Below are 25,283 nucleotides of genomic sequence, written 5' to 3' on the forward strand. Positions count from 1 at the left end.
ATTAGTGCCACCAGCATGTTCTCTGCCTGTTTTGTTTCTTAACTTGATTCCTGTTACAGGATTCTTTTATTTTCTTTGAAAGTGATAGACTGCATTGTAAACCAAACTAACATCCTTCCCACTGGGTTTGAAAGATTGCCTGTTTGTAATGTTTGCACAAAGCATGCTACCTAAAATTGTAACGGCAAAATCTAGACTGCTAAACTGACTCCTCCATTTCTAGCTACTTTGGAAACTTGGAAGGATGTGGTGCTGAGCTACACAAAGAGATTCGAGAGTCCTACTACCAGCTTGTTTTGTTCCTGGTAAATTCTGTGAAGGGATTTAGTACTATTAATGACAGGTACAGTACATGGCTTGCATTACTTACATGATTCTTTTTTTCTGTTTTTCCTCACCTCTTCCCTTCTCATTTGTTATTGTTCAGTTTCTCAGTTTTGTCTGTACGTTGCTTATTTACAGAACCAAAGAAGGAGCCTTGATCTTGTGATCAGAAATGCCAAGTTAGCTTTTTATTACTACTGTGCAGGAAAGCACAATAAATTAATCAATGCTAAAACCTTGACTTAATGCATTTTGTATTTCTAATTCTGCAGTGTGTTTCTGAAGCTCAGTATTAAAATACTAGAAACAGCAAATTTATTGTGGAATACCTGGGCAAGACTAATGCCACAATAAATACAGCAATTCTGCAACCATGCTTTAATGTTAAAGTTCATGTTTTGAAAACATTTTGCTTAGAATTTTGGGGATTAATAGCCAAGTGTCCTAGAGAAATGAGAATTTTGTGACTACAGTGTCAGTCTCTCTGCCAATAGCTCCCAAGTCCTTTGAGTTTCAACTGAGCATGGCAAAGGTTTCAAAGAGAACAAGTTCCTGCAAATACCAAGAAAACGTACTGCAGAGAAGAGACAAACCCTCTTGCTAATGCTTGGGCAATAGCGTAAGCTCTTTCTCAACTGAATCTGTAGAGGATACTGTCCTTATTTCAAATTACATTGACAGTGCTTCTTGCTAAATTGTCTTGCATTAATAAACCTGAGTTTCTGCCATGCAGTTAATTTAATACAGAGTGAAGCCTGGAAATCAGTGTACAGTGACTGTCTACCCTTACTTCCCAAACATGCTATTTCAGCTTTAGGTTAGAACTCTCATGTTATATTGTCTTGTATTTTTATTTAGATCATTGCTTCCTGCCTTATCATGTGTGCAGACAACTCTCCTTCACCTTTTGGATATGAGTTGGGAACCAAGTGATCTTTCCTTCTTTGTTGAGATTCAGTTACCACAGCTGCTTATGACTACATCACAAGAAAACATAAGTATTCATGACAGCGTCATTTGGTGAGTCAGGAAGAATGCAGCTTTCGCATGGTGCTATCTATTGATACTGTTTTTACCATTAAAGGCTGCTGAACTTTGTGCTGGAACAAGCAGTAAAAGTGCTACTAACAAGTACAGCATAATTCTGGGCAGGATCCAAGGGCTAAACTGAAGTATTTGAATTTCTTTTTCAGCATTGCTAGTGCAAAAAATACTAAAATTGTCTCTTTAACCAGATTACTGCTGGAACACTTCTCTTAGCAGTGTAGCATGAGGTGGATAATGCTGTTTCATGTCCTGATAAACATCAAACCTTTTTAACCTGCACGTTGCGTTTTTATAGTAGTTGTACTTCTTACGCATGAGGAATGTGAAGGCCCAAAAGTTTTTTCAGTGTCACATCTGATCTTGCCAACATTACCAAAAGCAGTTTTGGAAGTGTAGATTTTTCTGATTTTGCATGATGGTTCTCCATATGTATTCAAGAACTTGTCACAGAGGCAAGAAGCAGGTGTCATATGGTCATTTATAAGCCAAGTGAACTGGAATTCTCACCATTCTGTTTTTATTAGCATGTTATGGCACTCTGTTCTTTAAAATAACCCCTGAGTATCCCAAGTTATATTAGAGAGAAGCCTGACTGCATTCAAACTGAATTTTGGGCTTGCTTTTCTTTCAGTCAGTGGAGTGAAGAAGATGAAATTGCAGACTACAAGCAAAACTGTGAGTGGATGGATGAATGTCAGGATGTGATGTTTGAGACCTGGTATGAAAAGATAGCTCAAGCTGACCCAGAGAAGCAGAGAAAGGTGAATTCATGATTTGTTTATCTGTAGAAGGGCTAGATAGACTTATAAAAGCCTAAAGGAGAGAAAGGAATCTGGCTTAAATTGTTTTTTCATTATTTGGATCCCTAGTTCCCAGTAGGCCTGCGAAAGTCTAATATGATGAGAAGATCCCCATCCTTTCTTGGCAGGGAAGTGTTCTGCTTTCCGTCTAGAAAGAGTTTTCTCAAAGTCAGAAAATAATACTCAAACTGTGTCCATTTATTGCTCTAGATGCACATGTTTGTAGCTCGTTACTGTGACCTCTTAAATGTGGACATATCCTGTGACGGCTGTGATGAAATTGCACCATGGCATCGCTACCGCTGTCTGCAATGCAATGACATGGATCTGTGTAAAACTTGTTTTCTTGGTAAGAATCATTAAAAAACCCTCAAAACCCCATCCTCAAAGGCAAAAGAATGTCTTCTAAGTTCTACATAAAGTGAAAGACTTCTGCTGGATGCTTTAGAAATGTTAAGAAATATGAACCTGCAGTAAAGAAAGATCCTTTGTAAAAAAGGATTTACAGGGAAATCTTAAAACGCTTCTTTACAGGTGGAGTTAAACCTGAAGGACATGAGGATGACCATGAAATGGTTAACATGGAGTATGCCTGCAATCACTGTCAAGGAGTTATCATAGGTCGAAGAATGAACTGCAATGTGTGTGATGACTTTGACCTTTGCTATGGATGCTATTCTGCAAAGAAATACTCCAACAGGTATTTAAATACATCTTGTTTCCCTCACTTGGCAGAAAAACAATAATTGGCAGCTAAGTACGATTGGTTGTTCTCATGTTGCTTCCTACAAGGCTGTGTCTGACACCAGAGCTAGTTGGTATCCTTTGGGCAAAAATATATGCAGTTTGGATACCTGCCTCAGCCTCTGAAAAGCTCAGTAGCAGTTGTTTTCTAGCCACTAATGTGAAAGCTGCAAAAGGAGAGTTATCAAGCTTGAATGATAGAAGAAATGAACACTGTTGTGGTTAGAAAGCATAGGTTTCAGTGCTTGACACCAAAGATCTTAGAAAAACAGGTCTACAGTCAGAATTTCTGGAATATTTGGGGTTTTCATGCTTTCCTGTAAAGGTGTTGTCATATTAACTACATGGATTAACAAGAAAGCAACTGAGTTTCAACATGATGTACCTTCTTCTTTCAGTCACTTGCCCACTCACAGCATCACAGTGTATCCCATGGTGACTATTCGAATCAGTGACCGGCAGAGGCTCATCCAGCCATATATCCACAATTATTCCTGGCTGTTGTTTGCAGCTTTGACCCTCTACAGTGCAGACCTGGCAAATGGGGAGGAAGTAGAAGGAGAGAAACTAGATCCACAGGTCCTCAGTCATGCCAGAGTTGTGCAACATCAGTGCATACAGCTCATTGGAGACTGCTTGATGAAAGCACAGCATGGAAAAGGTGAGTCAGCTCCTCCTTCACTGAAACAATAGTTTCTAGTGTCAGAAGAGTGATTACTAACTTTGAAGTTTCCAAAGGAAAGGGGAAGCTACTGTGTACTTCACTGAGAATAACTGTTTATGTAGAAAGCAAATGCAGAACAAGTGTCGTTCAGGGTCATTGGAACATGGAAAATAGGATGCTTGAGAAAATTACTTTTATGCTTCCATAAATATTGAAGACAACTTGGCAACTCTTGGGTTGTTGTTTTTTCCATCTTAGATGTTGTAAAGGGATCAATCAATACAGCTTCATGTTCTGTTACTAACGCTACTGACAGCTGAAGGACTGGAAGGAAAGCAAATAACTTGGTGGAAAATGTTTTGTTCGATTTTTTTTGGGTTTTGGCAAGAATTTTTTAACCTTATTTGTGGTATGAGAGAAGTTCCTGGGGATGATGTCTGCTTGTCTGGAAACAAGGATTTCTGTGAACTAAGACCTACCACAGAACTTAGGGTCCTACGTGGTATATATCAAATTCTAGACTCAAGTTCCAGTGGTTACTGGTAGGTTGTTGGGGTTTTTTTTTTTGAGCAGCTTTAATACAGCTGAGATACCACCACCAAATACTTGTGTGTGCTCATTATTTGATCTGTTTGTCTTTAACATACAATTTTATTGTATAAATATTTAAGTGGTCAGAAGATTAAAAGCTAAGACAAATAGAATTTACCTTTCATAATTTACACTGTTGGGAAGTTTGCGGTTCATTTCAGTTCTGCTTTTTGCCTATTTTGCCTCTCAACAACTAAATAGCTGTTATAACTTTCTTGCTTTCAGGTCTGAAAAATTCAGCTCTCCTCTGCATGTTACCAGAAGGTGAATCCTTCTCAGAGAATGACACTGTTTCAGTCAGTCCTCCCACAGATGGTGCTCCAAAAAGTCATACTGGTGATAAAGCAATGAAGGGAAGAGATGAGAAACCAACAACAGGCTCTTTTATACATTGCAATGTAAGTACCTGTTATTTCCAGAACCCCTGATACCAGTGAGGTGTGTGATCTTCAGAAGCTTAAACATCCTATTCTGGATATGTGACTGAAATTATGGATAATGACAGCTTCATTTGTAGGTAACAGTCAGGGGCTAGGGCAGTTCTTGGGTGGCTCATGTTTCTTACTAGATCCAGCTAATCAAAGACACAGGTGTCACCTTATATTGTTATTGGTAACTGATTCACAAAAGCATCAGCAGGAGAGGGCAAAGATCATTCTGAAAGGGTTATTGTTTCCCCGTGTTGTTAGCACTGTATGAGTAGGAGATAGACTTTTCTACAGTTTTATACTGGGTATAAAACTATTAGCATAATAATTTTATGTGGAGAGATACAAGCAAAATATAGACATTTATTTTTTGCTGTATGCAATTTAAGACATGTATACATCAAGCAATTGTGAACCAATAAAAGGTTTTGATATTTGAGGAAAAACATTTGTCAAATGCAGATGTCTGGCAGCTTCTGTCCATGGTTGTTTCTGCAGGTATTAGATTTTGTTTTAATCTTTTAGTGCCTTTGTTTTATTTTTAGGGGAAAGGAGTTACATGTAATGAAATCCAGTCTCCTGCAGAAGATAAAGTAGAAAAGCAAGGAGGTGAAAGCAAAGCTGTCTTTGCAAATGAAGCTGTTTTGAGACAAGAGTCAGACTTTTCTGTGGAGGATAATGTTTCTCCAACAGGTAAGTGTTATTTCTCATTTTTCCTGTCACAGAAATATCCATTCATATGCAAAGCAGACAGCTGTATTTTTATTCCTAACCTGTTTTTGTGTATTTGCAAATGTCTTTAATGCAAGAGAGCTGTCTGCTTTGTAAAACTTGCCAAGCATACTGCTTGGAGCAACCTTGTAGTGGGTTTAGAGGATTCCAGAAATCAGGGTAGAATTTCACTGATTCGTATTCACATACGGAGATAATAGTTCCTGTTGGTCAAACACAATACTTGTGTATTCTTACTGAAACTAGAAATTGAGTGTTTTGTTCCATTAAAGACTAGTATTGTAAGAGTAACGATAGGTCCTTTTAACTGTCTGTAGTACTGTCCTTTATGTGTTTTAATAGATGGTGTAAATTTCTTTACCTATCTTTTACACACTTTTATAAAAGATTTGCTTATCAAATTTTTATATTTTAAGGTTTTTTTTTTTTAATCCTTAAACTGTTAAAATTAAGCTATCACTTTCTAGAAGTATTCTAATGTCATTTTGGATTCTTTTGTTTTAATCTAAAATGCAGATGACAGCCTCGTAGAGGATTCAGCCCAGAAGCAAGCAGAGAAGGTTTTAATACCTAGCCAAGAACAAGTTTTTGCTGAATGCTCTCAGAAGAGGATTCTAGGATTGCTGGCGGCTATGTTACCACCTTTCAAATCAGTTAGTTCTTTCTACATTCAATCTGTGGCACAAATAACATGAATAAAATTCATAGCAAATTAAATGTAGGAGGTGGGCTCTTGTTTGCATGTTATAAAATGCAAATCAGAATGTCTTAAGATGCTTCACATTAGTAAGGGGTGCTAAGGGCTTGTTCCTGGGTGGAGGGAGAGGGTAGGGAATTTTGACTGTAAAGCAGTCTACCTTAACTTGTTCAACACCAGCAAAGTTTAAATCACCAACTTAAGTTTAGATGTCAGGTCAACTTTAACAGCTCAACAACTGAAGTAGGAACCTAGTTTCTCATTTCCTTTTGTCCCATTTGGAAGAGCATTAGAACAGAAACGTTTGCATGTGCTATGACTTCGACTAAAAACCTTGTTTTCTTTACCTGCCTTAATGATATTTTTCTTTTTCTGTAGGGCTCCACAATGTCTTTGATTAACCTGGAACAGATACTTCCACTGATGTTTCAGGTTGTAATCTCAAACGCTGGCCACCTAAATGAAACGTATCATCTAACACTGGGACTTCTGGGCCAGTTAATCCTGAGACTTATGCCTGCAGAAGTGGATGCTGCAGTGGCTAAAGTCCTTTCAGCCAAACATAATTTGTTTGCTGCGGGAGATGGGGCTGCAGTACCAGAAGGCTGGAAGACAACTCATCTTCTGTTCAGTCTGGGAGCTGTGTGTTTAGACAGGTGCTTTTACTTTAAGCCTATTAGTTGCTCTCTCATGACTAATACTAATTTGCTTTCATGTGTGTCTCATGCATAGAAGCTTTCTAATAGAAAGCCAATTAAACCTGTACTCTGATCATGGAAAGGGCTTAGCATCTGCAGGCCTTGGTGCAGTGAAACCCTTTTAATTTCCTTCCAAAAGAAGGAAATTTGTTGAATAGTGGCTTAATTTTCTGTGCTTGCCTACATAGCATGTTATGGTGGAAGAAGTAATGTTTGGAAACCTCAAGGAAAACCAAAATTCAGTCTTATATAATTGTATAATGACATTCTTTCCCATTGAATTACTTACCTCTTGTGTAACTTGGGGAAGGAGGAGAGGTGTGCCATGTGGTAATTATCACTGGTGCTGTGTTCAGGATCTAGCCCTTTTATGTAAGTGTTTTAGAGAGATTTTGTATTCTAAACTTGCACTGGAAACAGCAAGAAGGGGCAGAGCAGATGTTCTATTTTGAAGGTCTTGAGAAAGCTCTGATGCATTCTAAGATTAATGTCATGTCTGTTAAAATGACTGTTTTGTTTCATTGTAGATGTGTGTCACAGGGAAGGTTCATAAACAAGTACAAAGTGTATGAAATTCAAAGACAGAATATCCAAAGAATTAGCTGAGGGAAAGCATTTTCCTCAAAGACTAACTTCAGGGTAAGGAGCCCACAGAGGGAGAGCAGGTAGTCATGTACATAGGAAATAAACCACTTGCTGTTGTGCAGTGAGAAACTTCTGAGCTCTAAACTAAAATTGGGAATTAAAGGTGACAGTGTTCAGGCACACCCTGATTTGGGGCTGTGAACCCTTTAGGAAAACAGAGTGCTATTTATGCTCTAGTGATGAGAAACAAAACAGAAGTCATGTCAGCTGACATGAAAGCTTCAAATGCTTGGAAAAACACATAATGGTATGAAAGCTACAGCTATGACATTAACAGCTCTATGCTGTCTTGAGGAAAAATAGTTGCAGGTAAGTCTGTAGTCTGCCCTCCTAATACAGGCTGCTCTCGTCTTCCAGTCGTGTAGGTCTGGACTGGGCAAGCTCCATGGCAGATATTCTTCGATCTTTGAACTCTTCTGCTCAGTGGCATAATGTGATAGCTGCTTTCACTGACCATTGCATTAAGCAACTGCCCTTCCAGCTAAAGCACACCAATATCTTCACTTTGCTGGTGCTGGTTGGGTTTCCTGAGGTAAGTAGCGTATTGATACTAGAGGAATCAAAATTGTTCAGAGCTTTTATTTCTAAGTACTATGGATTTCATCAGCTGGGGACATCCATTATGAAGTGTCAAAATGTGGTGTATGTCAAGAGTTCACATCTTCCCACTTGTGCACAATTCATGTTTATCTAATGAAGAATGATGTAACTGGTTTTGCCTTGCATTTCTTTGCTGATTAGAACTACCAGGAGAAAGCCAGCCTAGTGCATTTGAGTATCAAAAAAGGACTTTTTGTACAAGCAAAACAACCTGATCTCGCTCATCATAACTCTGATATGTTGCCTATGTAGTATTAAGCTGGTTATTGTAGTCATTTATTTCTTTTTTTTATAGAAGTGGACTGCCATTTTCTAAAGACCAGCAAATACCTGGCAGTGAGCAGGTTGTTCAGTTAAAAAATACAATACCAAGTATAAGCAATATATAACCAATATAAAAGGTTGACTGTATTTACAAATAAGTAGCCCAAATTATAACTGAAACTTCTACTGCAATTTTAGGTGCTGTGTATGGGGACTCGTTCTGTGTACATGGATAATGCAAATGAGCCTCACAACGTGATCATTCTGAAGCATTTCACTGAGAAGAACAGAGCAGTTGTAGTAGACATCAAAACCCGAAAGAGGAAAACAGGTTCTGTGACATTTTTATTTTTATCAAAGAATCAGAGTATTTCCTTACAGTTTCTTATGGATACCCAAACACATATTTTAACTAGGCCACTTTGTGCAGGTCTGCAGAGTTTGAATTCCATTATTAGTAAGTCACCTGGTTTTCTGCTTGTAGGTTCAACCAAATAGTGAAGCTTCTGCAGTAAAGATTACAGAGACTCCTTTTCTTTTTAAAACTCTGACATGTATTTTTATTCAGAAAGGATTTAGCACACTGTTGAGATCATTTTATTACTTGAGAAATCTCAGAAATAGGTTTTTACTAAGCAGTTGTTTCTGTTTTGAGGTGTGAGGTGTGCTTGCTGCTTGTGTCTTACCCCTTACAAACACATGCTTAATGTTTTTAAACAATTGCAAATGTAGAAGACCTACAGGCTGCCTCTTTGTAGTTGGATGCTACTATATAAAGGTACCCAGAGTGTGAATGTTTTGGGGATAGTCCATTTAGTTCTTCCAAAATTTCTCTGCATTTTTATGAAGTGCCTGTTCCACTGTGGGCAAGGTGTGCTGCGAACTAGCAAATGAAGAGTAAGACCAAACACAAACATACCCATGATTGCTTGGTTGCTCCCGAAATTATGCTGTGTTGGCTGCCTTTTCCTGGCTTTGTAAAAAAGGACAGGCCAACTTCTTTATCCTGTGCTTTGTGAAATGCAGGCATCTTTTCTGCTTTCCTCCTGTTTGGAAGAACTTTTCAAAACAATTTGGATACTTCTAAAATTTGAACCAAAAAAGAAAGCTACACAGCATGAAATAGTGTATACTCTAGGAAATGTGTCTGGGGAACTAACAATAATCCATTTTAGGGCACATGAGCGCATTGGCTAGAAAACACCAAAACCACAAAGCTAGATGCTGCTTCTTGAGTCTCTTTTGCTGTACCATGGAGAACTTTTCCTGTATTTCATGTAAACATTTAACATATAACAAATCAGTTGGATTTCTAGGAGTGAGAGGTTGCAACTTTGGCATACATGACCTAATACTGTAAAGTTAAAGCAAAGGTTGTCCTAAGGTTTGACTACTGAAGTTCTTTAAAAGATACTTGGAAAAATCAAGAGACTAAACTGTTTCTTGATATTGAAAAAGTATTTGAATATAAAAGCCTTTTGTTTGGTTGGTTAGTTTGTTACTATTGGCATTCTAAATAGTAAGATTAGGAAGATTAATTTAATCATTATCAATTGCAGGTCAGAATTTCCCCCATTTTAATTGTAAAATACAACCTGTGTTGCTTCGTATGCTGTGCTATTTATGTGCAGATATATGCAGTCAGCTGTTGCAGAAGTCACCTAGGATTTTCTTTTAACTTGTACTGAAAAGTAAAGTGGTTTTGTGACTGTTAGTGAATGTAGGCTAATTTTAGTGCAAGACTATCATTAGAATGTACTTCATGTATGGGTCATGTTCATGTCTTGGCCTATTCATATCCACTGGTAAGAGATGATTTCACATTTTAAGATTAACCTAGTGACTTGTTTTTTCTCTCCCTTGTAGTGAAAGACTATCAGTTGATTGAGAAATGTGAACAAGAGGGCAGTGATTCCCAAACCCAGCTGAGACAGTACCTCCAGCACTTTGTTCTTATATCCACGCACCTTCTGCAAACCAGCATGGACAGTAGCTATGCTGAGGCAGTGGAAGCAACTTGGGTCTTGTCGCTTGCTCTAAAGGGGCTTTACAGAACACTTAAGGTATCTTTTGCCTGACACATAGAATAGAATGTAATAGATAAATAAAAGTTTGTATTCTACCCTGTGTACAGGAACCTGGGTACTGACTAAGCAAGTTGGGGAACTAATGCAGGCTCATTGCTCCACAGCTGGCTCCTTTTATCCCTGTCTGTAGGGGACTGAAAATGTTGCTAGGCTTTAAAGAGCATTCATGAATGTAGTTGAGAGTTGGATCACTTCCTGTGTGGGGGCTAACCACTCGTGAAAGCTAAAGAAGAAATTTTATAGGGATAGATAACACTTTGTGAAGTGAAACTCGCTTCTTTTCTTACTCCTGAAGTATTTGAAAGGGATCTCTGGTTTTTTGGACTGTCAAGGTTAAAACAGATACCCAGTAACTACTCTGTATGTGTCATAGATGATACTCTCAAGGTACTTGAAGTGGGAATTGTATTTTGGGGTTTCCTATAGGGACATAAAATTTCCTAATGTAGTTCATCTGGGCAGGAAACTTATCTGAGGCTGTGTGATAAGGTACTGTGATGCACTGTTCCCTTTTTATTTGTGTGTGTCTGTATGTGTAGATTCATGGCTTTAAGGAGGTTCAAGCTGCCTTTCTTCAGTCTGGTTTACTCAAGCTTCTAGTGAAAAAATGTAGCAAAGGAACTGGCTTCAGTAAGACCTGGCTTCTCAGAGACTTGGAGGTAAGAAGAGTTAGGTTTGTAAAATGTCAGGCTTCATACAGTGGCATGAAAGGTGATATCAGTGCACTTCCCTTTTGTGAAGAGAGTCTTGAGAATATTTCTGGTCAGTCTTTAAAAAATGTTCACTGAACTGTATCACTGAATTTGCCTTCCTCTGTCCATCATAATTGTGTACATAATAGTCTAGCTTCATTAAAGCAGGAGTTGATTTAAGTTCATTCGATTGTATTTGAAAGAAATTTGCAAGATGAAGCATGAATCATTCGGATTCTCCTGCATTTTATTTAGACTGTTCTTGAAAATCTCATTCTTCAATTTAAAAAATAGTAATTAATCTTGAAGAAAACCATCATTCACATTACTCACTGATGTGTACGAGGTATTACTGCAATGCAGCGTGGGGAGATCAATATGCATGCAGGCATGTTCTTTCTGTATGCTTGTTAATTGCTGGGAGTGTGGTTCAACTGTTAGTGATGCTTTACCATAGGCAAGAGTTATGTGAATTTGTACTTAAGATGGTAACAATGAGAAAGAGAGAGAGTAAAACCCTGGAAATCCCCTGAAAAGTTGCTCCAAGGGGTTGGTTCTTCCTACCTTGTGACCTGGCCAAGAACCAACCAGCCCAGACTCAAAGGTGTCCCACCCTCCTCTCCTTTGGGCGGCATTGTAGCAAGTGCCTGTTCTACCCTAAGCACTAAAGTGTTTTGCCATAGTTCTGCCCATGTTACTCCTTCTGTCTTAAATTGGAGGACCAAGGAAGTAACATGATTTTCTTCCTATTAGAAGTACTAGTGCGTGGCTGTGCTGAAGGAGAAGAGTGTGTAGGAGCATTGCTGGCTGGTGTTTAGTCACTTCTACTCTGTACTTTAAGAAGCCTCAAGCCTTTGATGTACTGAAATGGTTAAATAATTATTTTCCCAATTTTTTCCACTTTTGGATGGTCACTTAATTGTCTTTGTAGCAGCCTGGAAGGTTCAACTCATTTGTAAATAAGGAAATAGTGGTGAGGGGTTTGTGGTTGGGTTTGGTTTTGGTTGGTTGTTTTATCTTTTTTTTAGGTGCTGTTGCTCTTTAGAATAGCATGTGCTAAGCATGGTCCAAGTCTTAAAATGTTCATATAAAATGCTGATTGCAGATACACTAATAATATCTACAGCTGTCACACCATATGCTGCCTTTTTTTCTATATAGATTTTGTCAATAATGCTGTATTCCTCAAAGAAGGAGATCAGTTCCCTGGCTGAACGTGAGGATACTGAATTGGAAGAAAGGGAACAAGATCAAGATGTGGAGCCACCCATTGTTGGTCCTGTAGATCTAGAGCAGAATAAACTTGATCCTCTGGAGGGTTTGGATGAAGCCACCAAAATATGCTTCTTGGTACTTAATTTTACCTCCTTTGACATTTCTTTGAATTTGCTGGTTGCATAAAATATTTGGTAGTCTATATGGCTGTTTTTCTTGTAAGTTCACAGAATATGGGTCTATGATTTCAGTGTGGTGTTATCTAAAGGTAATAAACTACATCTGTGGTCATGAACACTACAAAATCATTATGAAGTTTTTTGCTAAATTGTTTTTCACTTTTACTAATCAAGATAATAAGTTCATTAATTCTCTACCCATATGATAAATATATGGGAAAATAATATCTAGGTCATCCTTAAAGAAACTCATCTTTCTCCTCTGTAATGTTATCTTTTTTTCCTTTTTTGTCCCCTCGCTCAGATGACGCATGATGCACTCAATGCACCTCTCCATATTCTTCGAGCCATGTATGAGTTGCAAATGAAAAGAACAGATTCTTTTTTTCTGGAAGTTCAGAAGAGGTATGTGCAAGAGTGGGTCCATCCAGCAGAAAAACAAAGTTATTAGATGTGGGTGGTAACCTAGAATCTAATAGGTGCCAAATAGAAATTGTTCCAAGGGTACAATTTGGTTTTCATGTATGAAAAAGAAAGGAAATAAACTCCTACTAAATTGTATTTATGGAAACAAGTCATCAGCCCCTGAAATATGTTGCACGTTCTTTTCAGTATGGTAACTCCCATATGAAGATCTATTATGTTTTTTAATGCTCCTAATGGAGGAAGAATTGAAAGCTTATGTGTGGCTTGTAGTAATCAAAGCATGTCCTGGAGCCACCATGTTCTCACAGAGATGAGCAATTTTATAACATTTAAAACATCCAGGGAAGCCAGTTAACGTGATATGATAGAAACAGGTGGAGTTTAATGACTCTTTCAAAAACAGAAGGTGGAAAGATTTAATTTTCCATTAAAATTGCACCAATTTAGTTTGCATTACTTTCGAAATACATTTGTGACTTCTGTTTCTTCTTTTGCCTCTTTAAAGGTTTGATGGAGATGTAATTACAACAGATGAGAGGATCCGAACGCTGGCTCAGAAGTGGCAGCCCAGCAAGCGTTTGAGGCTGGAGGAGCAGAGTTCAAAAGCAGTAGATACAGATATGATCATCTTACCCTGTTTGGTACGCACATCCCTAAAAAGGAGCAGTTGTGAAATAATTTAGGCATTGAAGTAACTTCAGTCTTGTTTAGTAACTGCAAACCTGAGGTTTTCTTTTTTAATATCTGAAATAATCTGTTGTTAATGTTTTATGCCAAAATGAATAAGCACGTACAAGAAGCAAGTATTTCTTCCTTAAGGAAGTAAGAACTTGATTCTCTGGTCAGGAGAACAAATTGTGATTGCACACTGTAATTTCCTTTCTTTATGCAAGAGCGATTGTATCTAATTACTGTAAGCTTATGCCATGTTACTGTTTTAGCATATTGTTATCTTATAGTAATTTCAGCAGAACAAGGAAACAGTAAGTTAGTCTTGTGAAGTAGACACTACACTTTCAAGCTTTAGGTTTCCATTCAATAGCGTGGTCCCACAGCTGTTTGCTTTATTTTGGGTGCTTATTCCTTGCCATGTGGTATCACTTGTCTATCAGTTGCAGAACAAAGCTGTGAAATATCCACCCCTGGAAATTCTCCAAACTTAACTGGACAAAGCCTTAATTTTGAAGTTGTCTCAGGTTTAAGTTGGATTTGATCTAAATGATCTCCAAAGCTTCCTGCTGGCTTGCCTCATTCTGTGTCAGAAATAGCATTCTTGCTTTGCCTCTGTAGGTCAGCTTGAAATAACACTTCTGGTTAGAGTCTGAACTGCTCTTTCTGCTCGTGTACAGTCATGAATGCATCTGCATATAGTGAAGTCCAACATAAACTGTCTTTCTGAGGAATCCTGTCCCTGTAGGTTTGTGTGAGATCACACTTTTCTTTGATGCTGTGATTTTCAGTATGTGAAAGACAAATCCATTTTGTAAATTCAGCTTGCAGTCTGATGGACTGGTCAGATATCCAAACATAAGGAAGTAAATTGTTGGGAGCCTATTTTCAAACTTCTATTTATTTTTTTCAGTCAAAACCTGCACTCTGTGATAAAGCAACGGAAGAAACCAATCCAGTCGCCCAGAAACTGATAACCAACACAGAGAGTGAGCTACAGCTTAGTTATGCCAAGCAACGTCGCACGAAGAGTTCAATACTCCTGCACAAGGAGCTGGACTCCAGAAGTAAAAAGGCTGTGAGGGACTACCTGTATCGTGTAAATGAGGCAACTGCTGTTCTTTATGCCAGGCATGTTCTGGTATCGTTGCTAGCTGACTGGCCAGATGATGTGGCAATAAATGAGGAAATCCTAGATCTTAGTGGTCCAGCCCATATGACATACATACTGGACATGCTTATGCAGCTAGAGGAAAAGCAATTATGGGAAAAGGTAAGTGGATTTCAATTGTGCATGTGATCAAGCACTGTGCCTACATGCCACGAGAGTGACTAACAGAAATACTTGCAATTCCTTTTTTTAAACTAAATTGAAACACCAAAAATCTAAATTAGTTCTGAAAAAGCAGTTGGAATCTGTCAGTGTCTTAATGTACTGATTTTGTTAACAGAAAATGGAAAAACTAGCTCCATGGAGACAGCTCAGTTGTAAAAGAGCTATATGGGAAAATAAATCTTACAGAGAAATAAATAGGCAGTCCATTTTGAAAGCTGCAGATCTCAATGTGTATATTGTAATACCTGCTGCTCCGCTGATGGGCTGACTCTTATTGTGGTGGAAATGATCTTGGAATTACAATAGAATGTTGTAATGCAAATGTCAGCTCAATGCTTCAACAGCAGTTGAAGCGGATGCAGGGCTGGCAATCTTCAAAGCAGGAATTAAAACAGGAGGCACTGGTATGCCACAAAACCAATAGTATGCTCTCATCTGGAGTACAGCATGTGACTGGACACCCTCATCTCACTTAAAGTAAAATGGAAATGCAGTACAACTGGAAGAAGTCTGGAAAAGAGTGCAGGGATTATTTTAGCCGTAGAATAACTTCACTAGGAGGAACCAACTTGTTTTCTTCATCCTGAATCTTTGCCCCATTTGGCATTGAGGGAGAAGGAGGAATGAAAATGTCTGTTCCTCTTCCTTCTGTAGTTTTAAAACAGTAAGCAGCATACAGAAGTTAACAGCAACTGCTATTCACTGGTCCTCCCAGTAAGAAAACAAAGGAGTGTCCCATGAAGGTAATAAGGGGCAGGTCCAAAACAACCAAAAGAACTGGTTCTTGACAGGGTATGTCATTGAAATTGTTGCCACAGGGTGTTTATGTAGGTTCAGAAAATACCAGGATGAACTGATAGAATAACAGTATGTTGAGGTGTATTAAATACAGAAGTGTTTGTGTAGGGTATTCTGCAAGTGCATGGAGGCAAAGAAGTGTGCTACATACCGCCTTTGCTTTTTAAACTCCTTTTTCCCAAGAAATCAGGGTTTTTTTGGCTGATGTGGAGGTGAACCTTTGGTCTGAGTTAGTATCACATTTTATAGGAGGAGCTAGAAAACTGCAGGGGAAGAGATGTCATAGGTTACGATAATAAAGGGCCTTGAGCAGCAGGAATCCTAATTCAAAAGCACACAAAAGCTCTGAGAAATAAGAGAAAGTGGAGATTCAGGTCGTTCTTAATTATAATTTAGTGTGTTCTAATAGACTAAATGGCATCTATTTGTATTTTTAAAGACACAGCTCTTGCATCTAGTGCTTTCAAACACTGCAGCCACTAACTGATACTTAATAATTCCTTCTTGTATGTGAAGTTGCACATTTTGAAAGCTAAACCAGAAGATACTCTATTCAAATCAAAACCTGTATGTAATAGAAGGTAAAGGTGTCTTTAGTATTTAGTTGTATCTTCCTTGTTTACAGCTTTAGTTTACTGTTAACTACTTTATGGATAATCTTTGTTCCTGCATTTGTGGAAAGAGATGGAGCTAATAGCTGTCACGTTTTCGTCAGATAAGAACCAGAAGATCTAGAACAGAGGGCAGAGTAAAGTCTTCCGCACTTATGGAAATAACACTTGTAGACATCGTTTGTGATGTCTTGTTTCTTGCTGTTCCAAAATGTTGTGTGGCTAGAAATGACTCCTGTCAGTCATCAGTATATAAGTTTGTAACAGTTTTGATAGCAAATTGTGTTTGCATGACGTGTGGCTTCTTCCCAGATTTTACAGAAGGTACTGCATGGGTGCAGTGAGAGCATGCTAGGGACAATGGCACTGACAGCTTGCCAGTTCATGGAAGAACCAGGAATGGCAGTGCAGATGCGTGAATCGAAACATCCTTATAACAACAATACCAATTTTGAGGTAAGTTAGACTTGTAGCGTAGTACAGTGCATTTGCATGGCTTGAAGAGTTCTAAAACATCAAGGTGGTTGGAGCAGAAATGTCCGTGGTCCATGTGTTTACCTGTGGGACTTTTTGCTTGAAGCACCTGTGAAATATCTGTTCAGTCTTGCTTTTGGAAGGGCTGCTGCTGAATGAGTGAGGCCTTGCCCTGCGAAGAAATATGTTCAGTAAGGCACTTTTATGTAATCTAATTCAATCATGTGAAAAGTGCATAACTTCAGTGGTTTTCCTATTCATGTGTTTGAAGCAGATCATATTCTTAAATGGTGTCAGGGCCTTAATGAACAGGTGTTTCTACCCTTTCACCCAAAGGTTCATTTCCGTTTGCCTGTTACTTCCTTGTACTGTTAGATGAAAGCTGGGAGTGGAGTCTCGTTTTTCTTGTATTTCTCATTTTAGATTGTCTTATCTGACACAAATTCTTATTTTCTTCTCTTGATATTGTTTGAAAGCCTTTTTCCAATAAAGTTTAGTAATTGTTGCCTCTGGGCAGTCTTGGGATTTTTAATTTATCTGCAGCTCTGACTCTTCTGATTTTTATTGTTTAAAATGCATATAAACCTTTAGGTTGTGGTAGTGGAGATCACTATCAGCAGCAATTACCACTTCTAATAAAACCCTAGCAATTAATTTTACATGCTTAACAGCTAACACAAACAATAGGCCACGCATTACATTTGTTAAATTAGCTCTGGATAAAAATATGAAAGAGGGTTGGGGTTTTTTTTGTTTGTTTTTTTTTTTTTTTTCCCCTATGGGTGTGCTGTAGTATTTGTTGTTTGTACGGTGAAAGTGGAGTAGCTCTGTGGTAATATAGTATTGCAGGATGCAAAGACCATGTGTTTATTTCTCAGGATAAAGTTCACATTCCGGGTGCTATCTACCTCTCAATCAAATTTGACTCTCAGTGTAATACAGAAGAGGGCTGTGATGAGTTGCTCATGTCCAGCAGCAGTGATTTCCAGCAGGATCGACACAGCTTCAGTGGGTCTCCACAGAAGTGGAATGATTTTGAGCTTCCAGGTGAATATGCTGGGTTTCAAAGTGCAGATGCATAGGATATAGGTGGTGTTTTGGACTCTCAAGAGAAACTAATGACACTTATGTGTGGATGTTCCTGAGATGTGTGGGAAGAAAAGACAATCCTTTTCTTGTCCCAGCCTGTTTACTCTGATGTGTTGCTCTTGCATTTGTTTCTTGAAAGTAGGCTTATCTGCTGTTCTGCTGCTTGACCTTTTTTTTCCACCCTTCGGTCAAAGCATGCACTCCGTGACTGGAAACAAATTTTGATCTTGATTCTGTTCCAACACAGTCCTTGTTCTGCACAACATTCACTTGCATTGTTCCTGCCTTGTCTTACTTTCCACAGGAAGCACATTTAAAAAAACCCCAAAGATAGGCTTATCTCTTCACTCTGCTACACAAGTGCTCAGATAAGGAGTGTGTGCCCGTGCCTTGTCTCCAGTTGTTGCCACAGAGTACAGCTGAAAAAAAATCACTCAGTTGACTGACAGCTTCAGTCTCTGTTCTCTCTTAAACATGTTTTTGATAACACAGTAGCAAATGCTGGTGAGCTGAAGGATGACATCTTTAAGTTGTTTTAACCCACCGAGCACCATGACATTGCAGGAAGCTTTTGACTTTGAGTGCTGTCAGTAGCTGGAAGTAGATGTAGGAGCTCTCTTAGCAAAGCAGTTTGGGTGACAAAGTGCTAGTTAGAAACAAACATGTACACTGTAGAAATACTTCGGGTTTTTATGACCTTCTTTCTGTCCTTTTCCTTCCAAATAGTTGCAGATGTTTGCCAAGAAACTGAACTTGGTGGCCCATTGTTTTGGAGCAGCCTTGGATGTGAAACTTGAGTTTCACCTTGTGAAACTTCACTTCTGGACAAGGCTGTCTGGATTGAGGCTCTTGATTCCGCTCAGCAGGCTTAACTGAAACCAGGCATTTGAAGGCTTCTGGGCTTTTCATTTGATAGCAGGGCTTTCTCAAGACTCTTAGGAATAGGAGAGATCAATGACTCCATTTTGTGATGAAAAAGGGAAGAAGCTTTTAGATTTTTAGGAGGTTTTTTAATCGTAAAAAATGTTTTCAAAATGTTTCTTCATGAAACTGCAAATTCTGCTTCTTAGTGAAAACTAGCATGCTTGTCCCAGGGTGACAGGATTTTCCATGGAACAGAAGGAAATTCTCAGTTGTAATCAGATCTAGTATTGCAGAGCACGACAGGTAAGGACCTGTTTTGTTTAGCATTACAGCTAACCACCAGTGTTTTCCTCTGAGAAGCTGGAAATGCTACAATGACAAAAACTTCTTGAATGTTCCAGTTCCTACTGCAGAATGGTCAAACATTGTGATAGCTCTTCTGCTTTTAACCATAACCACTTAAGGGTTTTGTTCCCTAGAGTGAAAATGTGCCATTTAATTCTCTGGCATGTAAAAGCAGTGCGGCTTTGCTTTCTCTGGTCTTTAACCTTTTGTTTAATGGGCTGTGAATTTGGCTGCTTTTGTAGAGGTACTTTTTTCATAAATCATAACTGATCCTTAACACAATTAGAAAAGGGAAGTTTAATTGTGTTCAGTATAGAGGTTCTTTAACTCCTCCTTCCATCCAGCTGACAAGCATGTAAGACATTATCCTTGCATCTTTACACAGTGGAAACCATTCTGTGTTTTGCTTTAGCTTCCTGCTTATCATACTGTTCTGTGCATTTCGGAATTACCAAAAAGCAAAAGATCACATCTCCTGAATGATGATTTCTAGGATTAATCTGTGAAAGACTTTTCATTTGACTTGTATTTGTGGTAGCAAAGCTAACTGAGAAGGTAGTAATGTGGATACTATTCCTCCCCTTGTACACAGGTGACACGCTCTATTACAGATTTACTTCTGACATGAGTAACACTGAGTGGGGTTACAAGTTCACAGTGACAGCAGGTCATCTTGGAAGGTTTCAGACAGGTAAGCACCGCTCAGAATGCGTTGGAAAGGGCTTTCTGGAGTTATTTTGCCAAGCTTTGACAGACTTGTGGTTATCCCCTTTCTTGACATAGAATTTGCTTTCTCCACTGTTTGGGAAATAAAGTGTTTAGTTTTCTTCAGGTTGATTCTTGACTAATGTCTCTTACTTGCTGTGACTTTGTTAGAAATACCAGATCTTCAGGGATGTGGAGACAATTATAGTAATGTTATTTGCATTCAAAGTTTTATTGTATCAGTAATTACACACCTAAGTAACCACTCTAAGGTGCCATAATCAGAAACACAAATAATTGTATCTTTAAAAATCATTATCCATTAAAATAAGTTGGTTCTGGATCTAATTTCTAGGTATAGCATGAAAGGGTTTGTTAGTTTGTATTAGAGTTTAAATATTTGTAATGAAATTGAGGCTGGTGGATGACTGAATCAGAAGAAGTCTACTGCATAGTGAGGACCTATAGAATCATAGAATAGTTAGGGTTGGAAAGGACCTTAAGGATCATCTAGTTCCAACCCCCCTCCCATGGGCAGGGACACCTCACACTAAAACACCTATGTTTAATTTGCCTTACTTGGGCAAACTTTAATTTCAGATAGGCTTCTTTCTCATTTTGATCTAGATTTTGCCCAAGAAAAGACTTGTGATCTTGAGATGTAATCCAGACTTATCTCAGATTTTTGTTTGGTGTTACAGTTTGGTATTTCTTGCTTGCCAGATCAGTATTTATTATATGGAGGAGAGAGAACTGACTATATGAGCAGAATGCGTCCCTACAAAAGTAACAGCTGTTTGAATTTTACTTGATTTTCTTTCTCCAGGGTTTGAAATTCTAAAGCAGATGCTGTCTGAGGAAAGGGTAGTTCCTCACCTCCCACTGGCCAAAATCTGGGAATGGCAGGTTGGGGTAGCGTGCCGTCAGACCGGTCACCAGCGTTTGAAGGCTATCCACTTGCTCTTGAAGATAGTGCAGTGCAGTGCCCAGAGGTGAGTGGACTGTTCTGTGATGCGCACTGAAAGGAAAAAGAGCACAAGAAGAAAAAGTGACTAAGCTGATATTATTTTGAGGGCAGAAAGCAATGATTTGAAGTAGATAATATGCCTTTCGGATACAGTTCACAGTGCCTGCTAAATATTTATTATAAAGGGTTATTTTGAAACCATTATTTTCTTTTTTTTTTTTTTTTGGCTTCTAAAAAGGTCCAATGAACTCAAATGTTGTTTTAAAGGAAAACAAGTCACCCCAAAACACGACAAAGAAGAGATTTCAGTTAATTTTCTAGAAATTTACTTTATTAGTAGTACTTTAGAATTAAGGTGAAGATGGAATAATAAACTGGTAAAATGATGATCTGCTTCTCTAGAAAGTAAATAACTTCTAAATTACTGTTTTTAGTTGTACCACTAAGCTTGCAATTGAGTTTTAGAAGAGATAGGTGTACTAATGCTTATGTGTGTATGGCATGGGTATTCCTCATGAAAATACACATTCAAAACAATGTTGAGCTCTTAGTGTTTTGCAAATGTTCCCAGTCACGTTAACTTAATAGAAATACTGGAAACAGACAACAATGCTGGGACACTGACACTTCCCTGGTTATACCTTTTCAGTTCAGAATAAGAAAAACCATTAAAATAACAGCATCCTACTAGCTTGCTTTGATAAAGAGAAGTCAAAAAGTATATTCACATACTGTGATAAGAATGGACAATTACATAAAACCACTTGGCTCTCTGCAGACTTCAGATACACTGATCTGCATCCAAGTCTGAAAACCTGGCTTTGGGATTTTAATCATGGATTTATTTTTTCAAGTTCCCTTAGGTATTTTCATCAGAAAATGTCGTCTTTGTCATGTGGACAACAAATTTAATTGCTGAAAGGCCAAGTCTCTATTGTGCTTGTATTATTTAATATTTTTCTTGTGTTAATCTGATGATACATTCTGAAATTGAGTTTCCTCTTTTCCCTCCCCCCCCGCCCCCCAATATTTGTCATCCTATCTGTGTAGTAAGTAACATTTGGGTTAGTTGGCTTTAATTAAGGAGTAGGAAGGATGCATGGTTGGAATTGTTTTTAAAGCTATAGATCAGTTTTTGTCTGCGCTATACAAGGGCATCACCTGCTTAGTGCTGTAGTGCAGTATTGGATAGTCTCAGTGGAGCTGCAGCATTTTGCAAAGTGATATATATATATATATATATGTATATATATATATATATATATAGTTATTTTAAAGTCCTCATTTCAGGAGGCCAGTCTAGTTTTACGAAAGTCATTTGGACATATTCACAGATAAGAGGTTTTCTCCGCTGATTTGGAATGAAATTAATTGTGCTGAAACACTTGACTGAATTTGAATTTTAGAATAATTCTTGTGTTTCTTCCTTAACTTCTACATCTGTTAGAACTGTATGGTTATGTTCTCTTAAATTTGTTTCGGCCTCTCTGTTGGGTTTTTTCCTTCCCAGAAACAGGCATAAGGTCATGGTTACTCACTACTTCATTTGAATTACCTTTTTTCAGGGACTGTGACCTTACCTTGCTGAAGCCACTTTGGCAGCTTTTTACCCATATGGAAAACAACTTGTGTCATGACATGGCCAAGCCTGGGATTCTTCTTCCTCTTCATCGTGCACTTGCAGAACTCTTCTTTGTTACAGAGAACAGAGTTACTGTAAGCAGTTCCTGTATTTGTATCCCTCCTCTCCCCAGTACCCAGAATGATACATAGTTCAGTGTTAAATTAAAAGCATTTTCCTTTATCTTGGCAAAGTTCATCAGAGCTTTAGAACCATTAAATGCTTCAGACACATTAAAAACTTTCTCTTGTGGAATCTGGTAGCAAATTCTAATAGAGGGCATACTGTTGCCATATCCATTGTGGGGCCTTATGTAATAGTCATGACTCCTCCTTATGCATTTAAGGCAGCAAGCCCTAAAGCCACTCTTTCTTCTGAGAGGAATGCCGATTTAATAATTAATTTAAAGGTATTTAAATGTGGTTTTCCTTGAGGTGGTTTTGTACATTACATAGAAACAGTCTTTAATGAACTGATCTCTGTGGTCACAAACTGTGTTCTAGTCAGGGAGAGTCTTCTGTGTAGTTCAGATACCTTTGGTTCATGGAGACTACTGTAATGATCAGCATTTTAATGTTAATTAGTAGGATGATATCTTTACTAGAAGTGTTGGTGTTCATTGAATGCTTTCTTGCAGGAGCTTGGATCTCTACAGGAGTATCTGCTTGCCTTAAATACTGAAGATCATCTTCATCGCTGCACAGCACAGGTAATAAGATTGCACAACCTCAGTGATGCCTGGTTTTGCGATATCTTTCTGGCAGGCAGAAATAATGAATGGTTTCTGACTGCCCAGTGGAGTTGTATAAAGCAGAGATAAATATACTTTCACTTTACAATACCATGAAAGGCCTCTGAAATACGTGAATGAGCTACGCACAAATGTTCTCCTTTAATAGTCAGCTGATGTGCCACAAACTGGCTGTTGGGTGTCATCAGGTATACATATATCTGGTTTCCCAAACTGCCAAAACGTGGAAATGGGGATGGGGGCTGGCCTTTCAGTAGCTGGAAATGCAGTTGCCTTGCTGGAACTGCCTGGATACATGACAATTGTTGCACTGCCATGAGAGAACCAGCTAGAAACAGGATGGTTATTTATTTCTGTTTAATTTCATACAAGGTTTTCTTTCATTTTGGATTGGGCAGAATCATGAATTCGTTTCTTCCTTCTCTCTTTTAGGCCCTGAAAAACATTGCTGCTATCAGCCTTGCCATTAACTATCCAAACAAATCAACAAGTTTCTGGAATGTTTAATACTGGCTCAGGCCGGAGTGCATGGGATAGTTTGTCCATAGGACATTGGAACGAACATCTTAACTCCGTTCAGGAAAAGTTCCTTCAGCTTCAGTGTATGAGCACTCTGCAGCCTGCCTTCCTTCCTTCCACCTTGATGTAGAATTTGTAAAAGTAAAAGCGCACTTCAATGAAAAAGCACATCTTGAAGTAACTCACGCGTCGCCTACAGTTATGTATGCACATATTGTAGCATGTTAGAGTAAACTGAACAATACTTTTTTTTCACCCAGAGGAAGTAAATGGAAGAAGGTAGCTGAGAATGGAAGGCCCCTGCATTGGTATCATCTGCTCCCAGCGAAACTTGAATGATGTAACCTGACATAGAAATGAGTCAGAGTGATGGCATCAACAGCGTCTGTTGTATGTAGTTGAATTGAGATAGGCAAACCATAATCTGGTGGGCTGATGCAGAAATGGTCCACACTTGAATCCTGTTATGTTTGCTTTTGCTTTGAAGGCTACTACCCAAGAAAAAAGACTTTAATTCTTGCTAAACTACAGGTTGTAAAACAAATTCTGGTGATTCACATAGCAGTTAAAGGATTCCAGTTTCAGAGCATCCTTGTGCAAGAAGTTTGTTTCTCATGTTCTTTGATTTGATCAGCTGGATCATCTATTCTTACCTTATCTCCAGTGTAGTGTTCTAAGTAGTACATCATTCTAGTGTGGAGAGCAAAGGCTAGCCTCCATTCACAAAGCAGTGGTAATATGAAGAACTGAGGAACTTACATGTTTCTCAAAGATCACATCTTTACAAGAAATTGTTAATGAAGCTTTTTTTCTTCCAATTATTTCAGTACTAGTGTCTTGGGAGGTCCTTCTTGGCAATGCTGGGAACCCAGACTCCCAGCAGTCAGGGTGGAGGTTAATGATCAGTCAAGTCTTACCATACAGAGCAATAACTGCATTACTCCTAGTGAACATGGAATCAATTGCAGACCTTCTGTGCTGAAATAAATTGGCTTTCTTCCTGCTCAACTATGCTGATTATTCCCTTTCCAAAGAATTATAAAGAACAAAAAAGCATTTGGGGGTGCATTTTATGTACCATTAGACAGTATGGTCTTGTCAGGTGTGAATTCAGAGAAATTTCTGCTCATTATTCCTTCCTTCATCAACATCGGGATATGAAAGAAAGGGACCCAAAAGCTTCAGTAATAACTGAATGCAGGTTGTGTAAAGGCAGTGGCTCTATCAGAAAGGAATATGCTTGCCCAAGGACCTTGTTTGTCCAAAAGGGGAGTGGTGCCTAAATGTCAATGTGCAGTGTGTACAGGAGCACTGCATTGGGGGATGACCTCTGAATTGATGGTCTTACCTGCTGGTAATTTTAAGGGTGGTCCAATCTTCCCCTGAGAGGGGAATGTGCAGTGATGTATCCCCTTTTCTTGGATGGCCGCTAGTGCTGTAGTTAGAGATGACTTGAATTCTGTTCAGCCAGGTGAGTGCAAAGCGAATGTTGCTTCAGATCAGCTTGAATCAGAATGTGATTATTCTGCCTGAAAGACTTAAAACTGAAGGCCAAGCAGCACTATGCTGAAGCCATTGCCTTCAGGATCGGAGTGGCCCTCTTAGCAAATGAGAATGCCAGAATTCAGGGAAAATGTACCATTTATCGAAGTCTGAAAGGAGGCAGAGAGAGGCTCCCTGAACCCCCCTCCTCGAGTATAC

General features: G+C 38.6%; 1 protein-coding gene across 2 annotated transcripts in view; it reads left to right on the forward strand.

Annotated features, from left to right (window-relative positions):
• The window catches only part of ZZEF1 (zinc finger ZZ-type and EF-hand domain containing 1), a 57,182-nt gene extending 32,592 nt beyond the window's left edge, over positions 1–24,590 (forward strand). For both annotated transcript variants that reach the window (XM_061355477.1, XM_061355478.1), the window contains exons 31-55: positions 224–343; positions 1,183–1,344; positions 2,003–2,132; positions 2,382–2,520; positions 2,706–2,871; positions 3,314–3,576; positions 4,396–4,568; positions 5,144–5,291; positions 5,847–5,983; positions 6,406–6,683; positions 7,728–7,902; positions 8,433–8,565; positions 10,101–10,297; positions 10,861–10,980; positions 12,175–12,363; positions 12,712–12,812; positions 13,339–13,474; positions 14,416–14,775; positions 16,560–16,703; positions 17,600–17,768; positions 19,612–19,710; positions 20,551–20,716; positions 22,257–22,407; positions 22,950–23,021; positions 23,496–24,590. In XM_061355477.1, the coding sequence (XP_061211461.1) occupies positions 224–343; positions 1,183–1,344; positions 2,003–2,132; positions 2,382–2,520; positions 2,706–2,871; positions 3,314–3,576; positions 4,396–4,568; positions 5,144–5,291; positions 5,847–5,983; positions 6,406–6,683; positions 7,728–7,902; positions 8,433–8,565; positions 10,101–10,297; positions 10,861–10,980; positions 12,175–12,363; positions 12,712–12,812; positions 13,339–13,474; positions 14,416–14,775; positions 16,560–16,703; positions 17,600–17,768; positions 19,612–19,710; positions 20,551–20,716; positions 22,257–22,407; positions 22,950–23,021; positions 23,496–23,570 (4,003 nt within the window). In that variant the 3' untranslated portion in view covers positions 23,571–24,590. The remainder of the gene's footprint in view (positions 1–223; positions 344–1,182; positions 1,345–2,002; positions 2,133–2,381; positions 2,521–2,705; positions 2,872–3,313; positions 3,577–4,395; positions 4,569–5,143; positions 5,292–5,846; positions 5,984–6,405; positions 6,684–7,727; positions 7,903–8,432; positions 8,566–10,100; positions 10,298–10,860; positions 10,981–12,174; positions 12,364–12,711; positions 12,813–13,338; positions 13,475–14,415; positions 14,776–16,559; positions 16,704–17,599; positions 17,769–19,611; positions 19,711–20,550; positions 20,717–22,256; positions 22,408–22,949; positions 23,022–23,495) is intronic.
• The last annotated feature ends 693 nt before the right edge of the window (positions 24,591–25,283 follow it).

This window comes from Neopsephotus bourkii, unplaced genomic scaffold, assembly GCF_033783945.1.
Source record: "Neopsephotus bourkii isolate Nb327-2 ecotype Australia unplaced genomic scaffold, CSIRO-AGI_Nbou_v1 NB_804, whole genome shotgun sequence".
Classification (NCBI taxonomy): Eukaryota; Metazoa; Chordata; class Aves; order Psittaciformes; family Psittacidae; genus Neopsephotus; species Neopsephotus bourkii.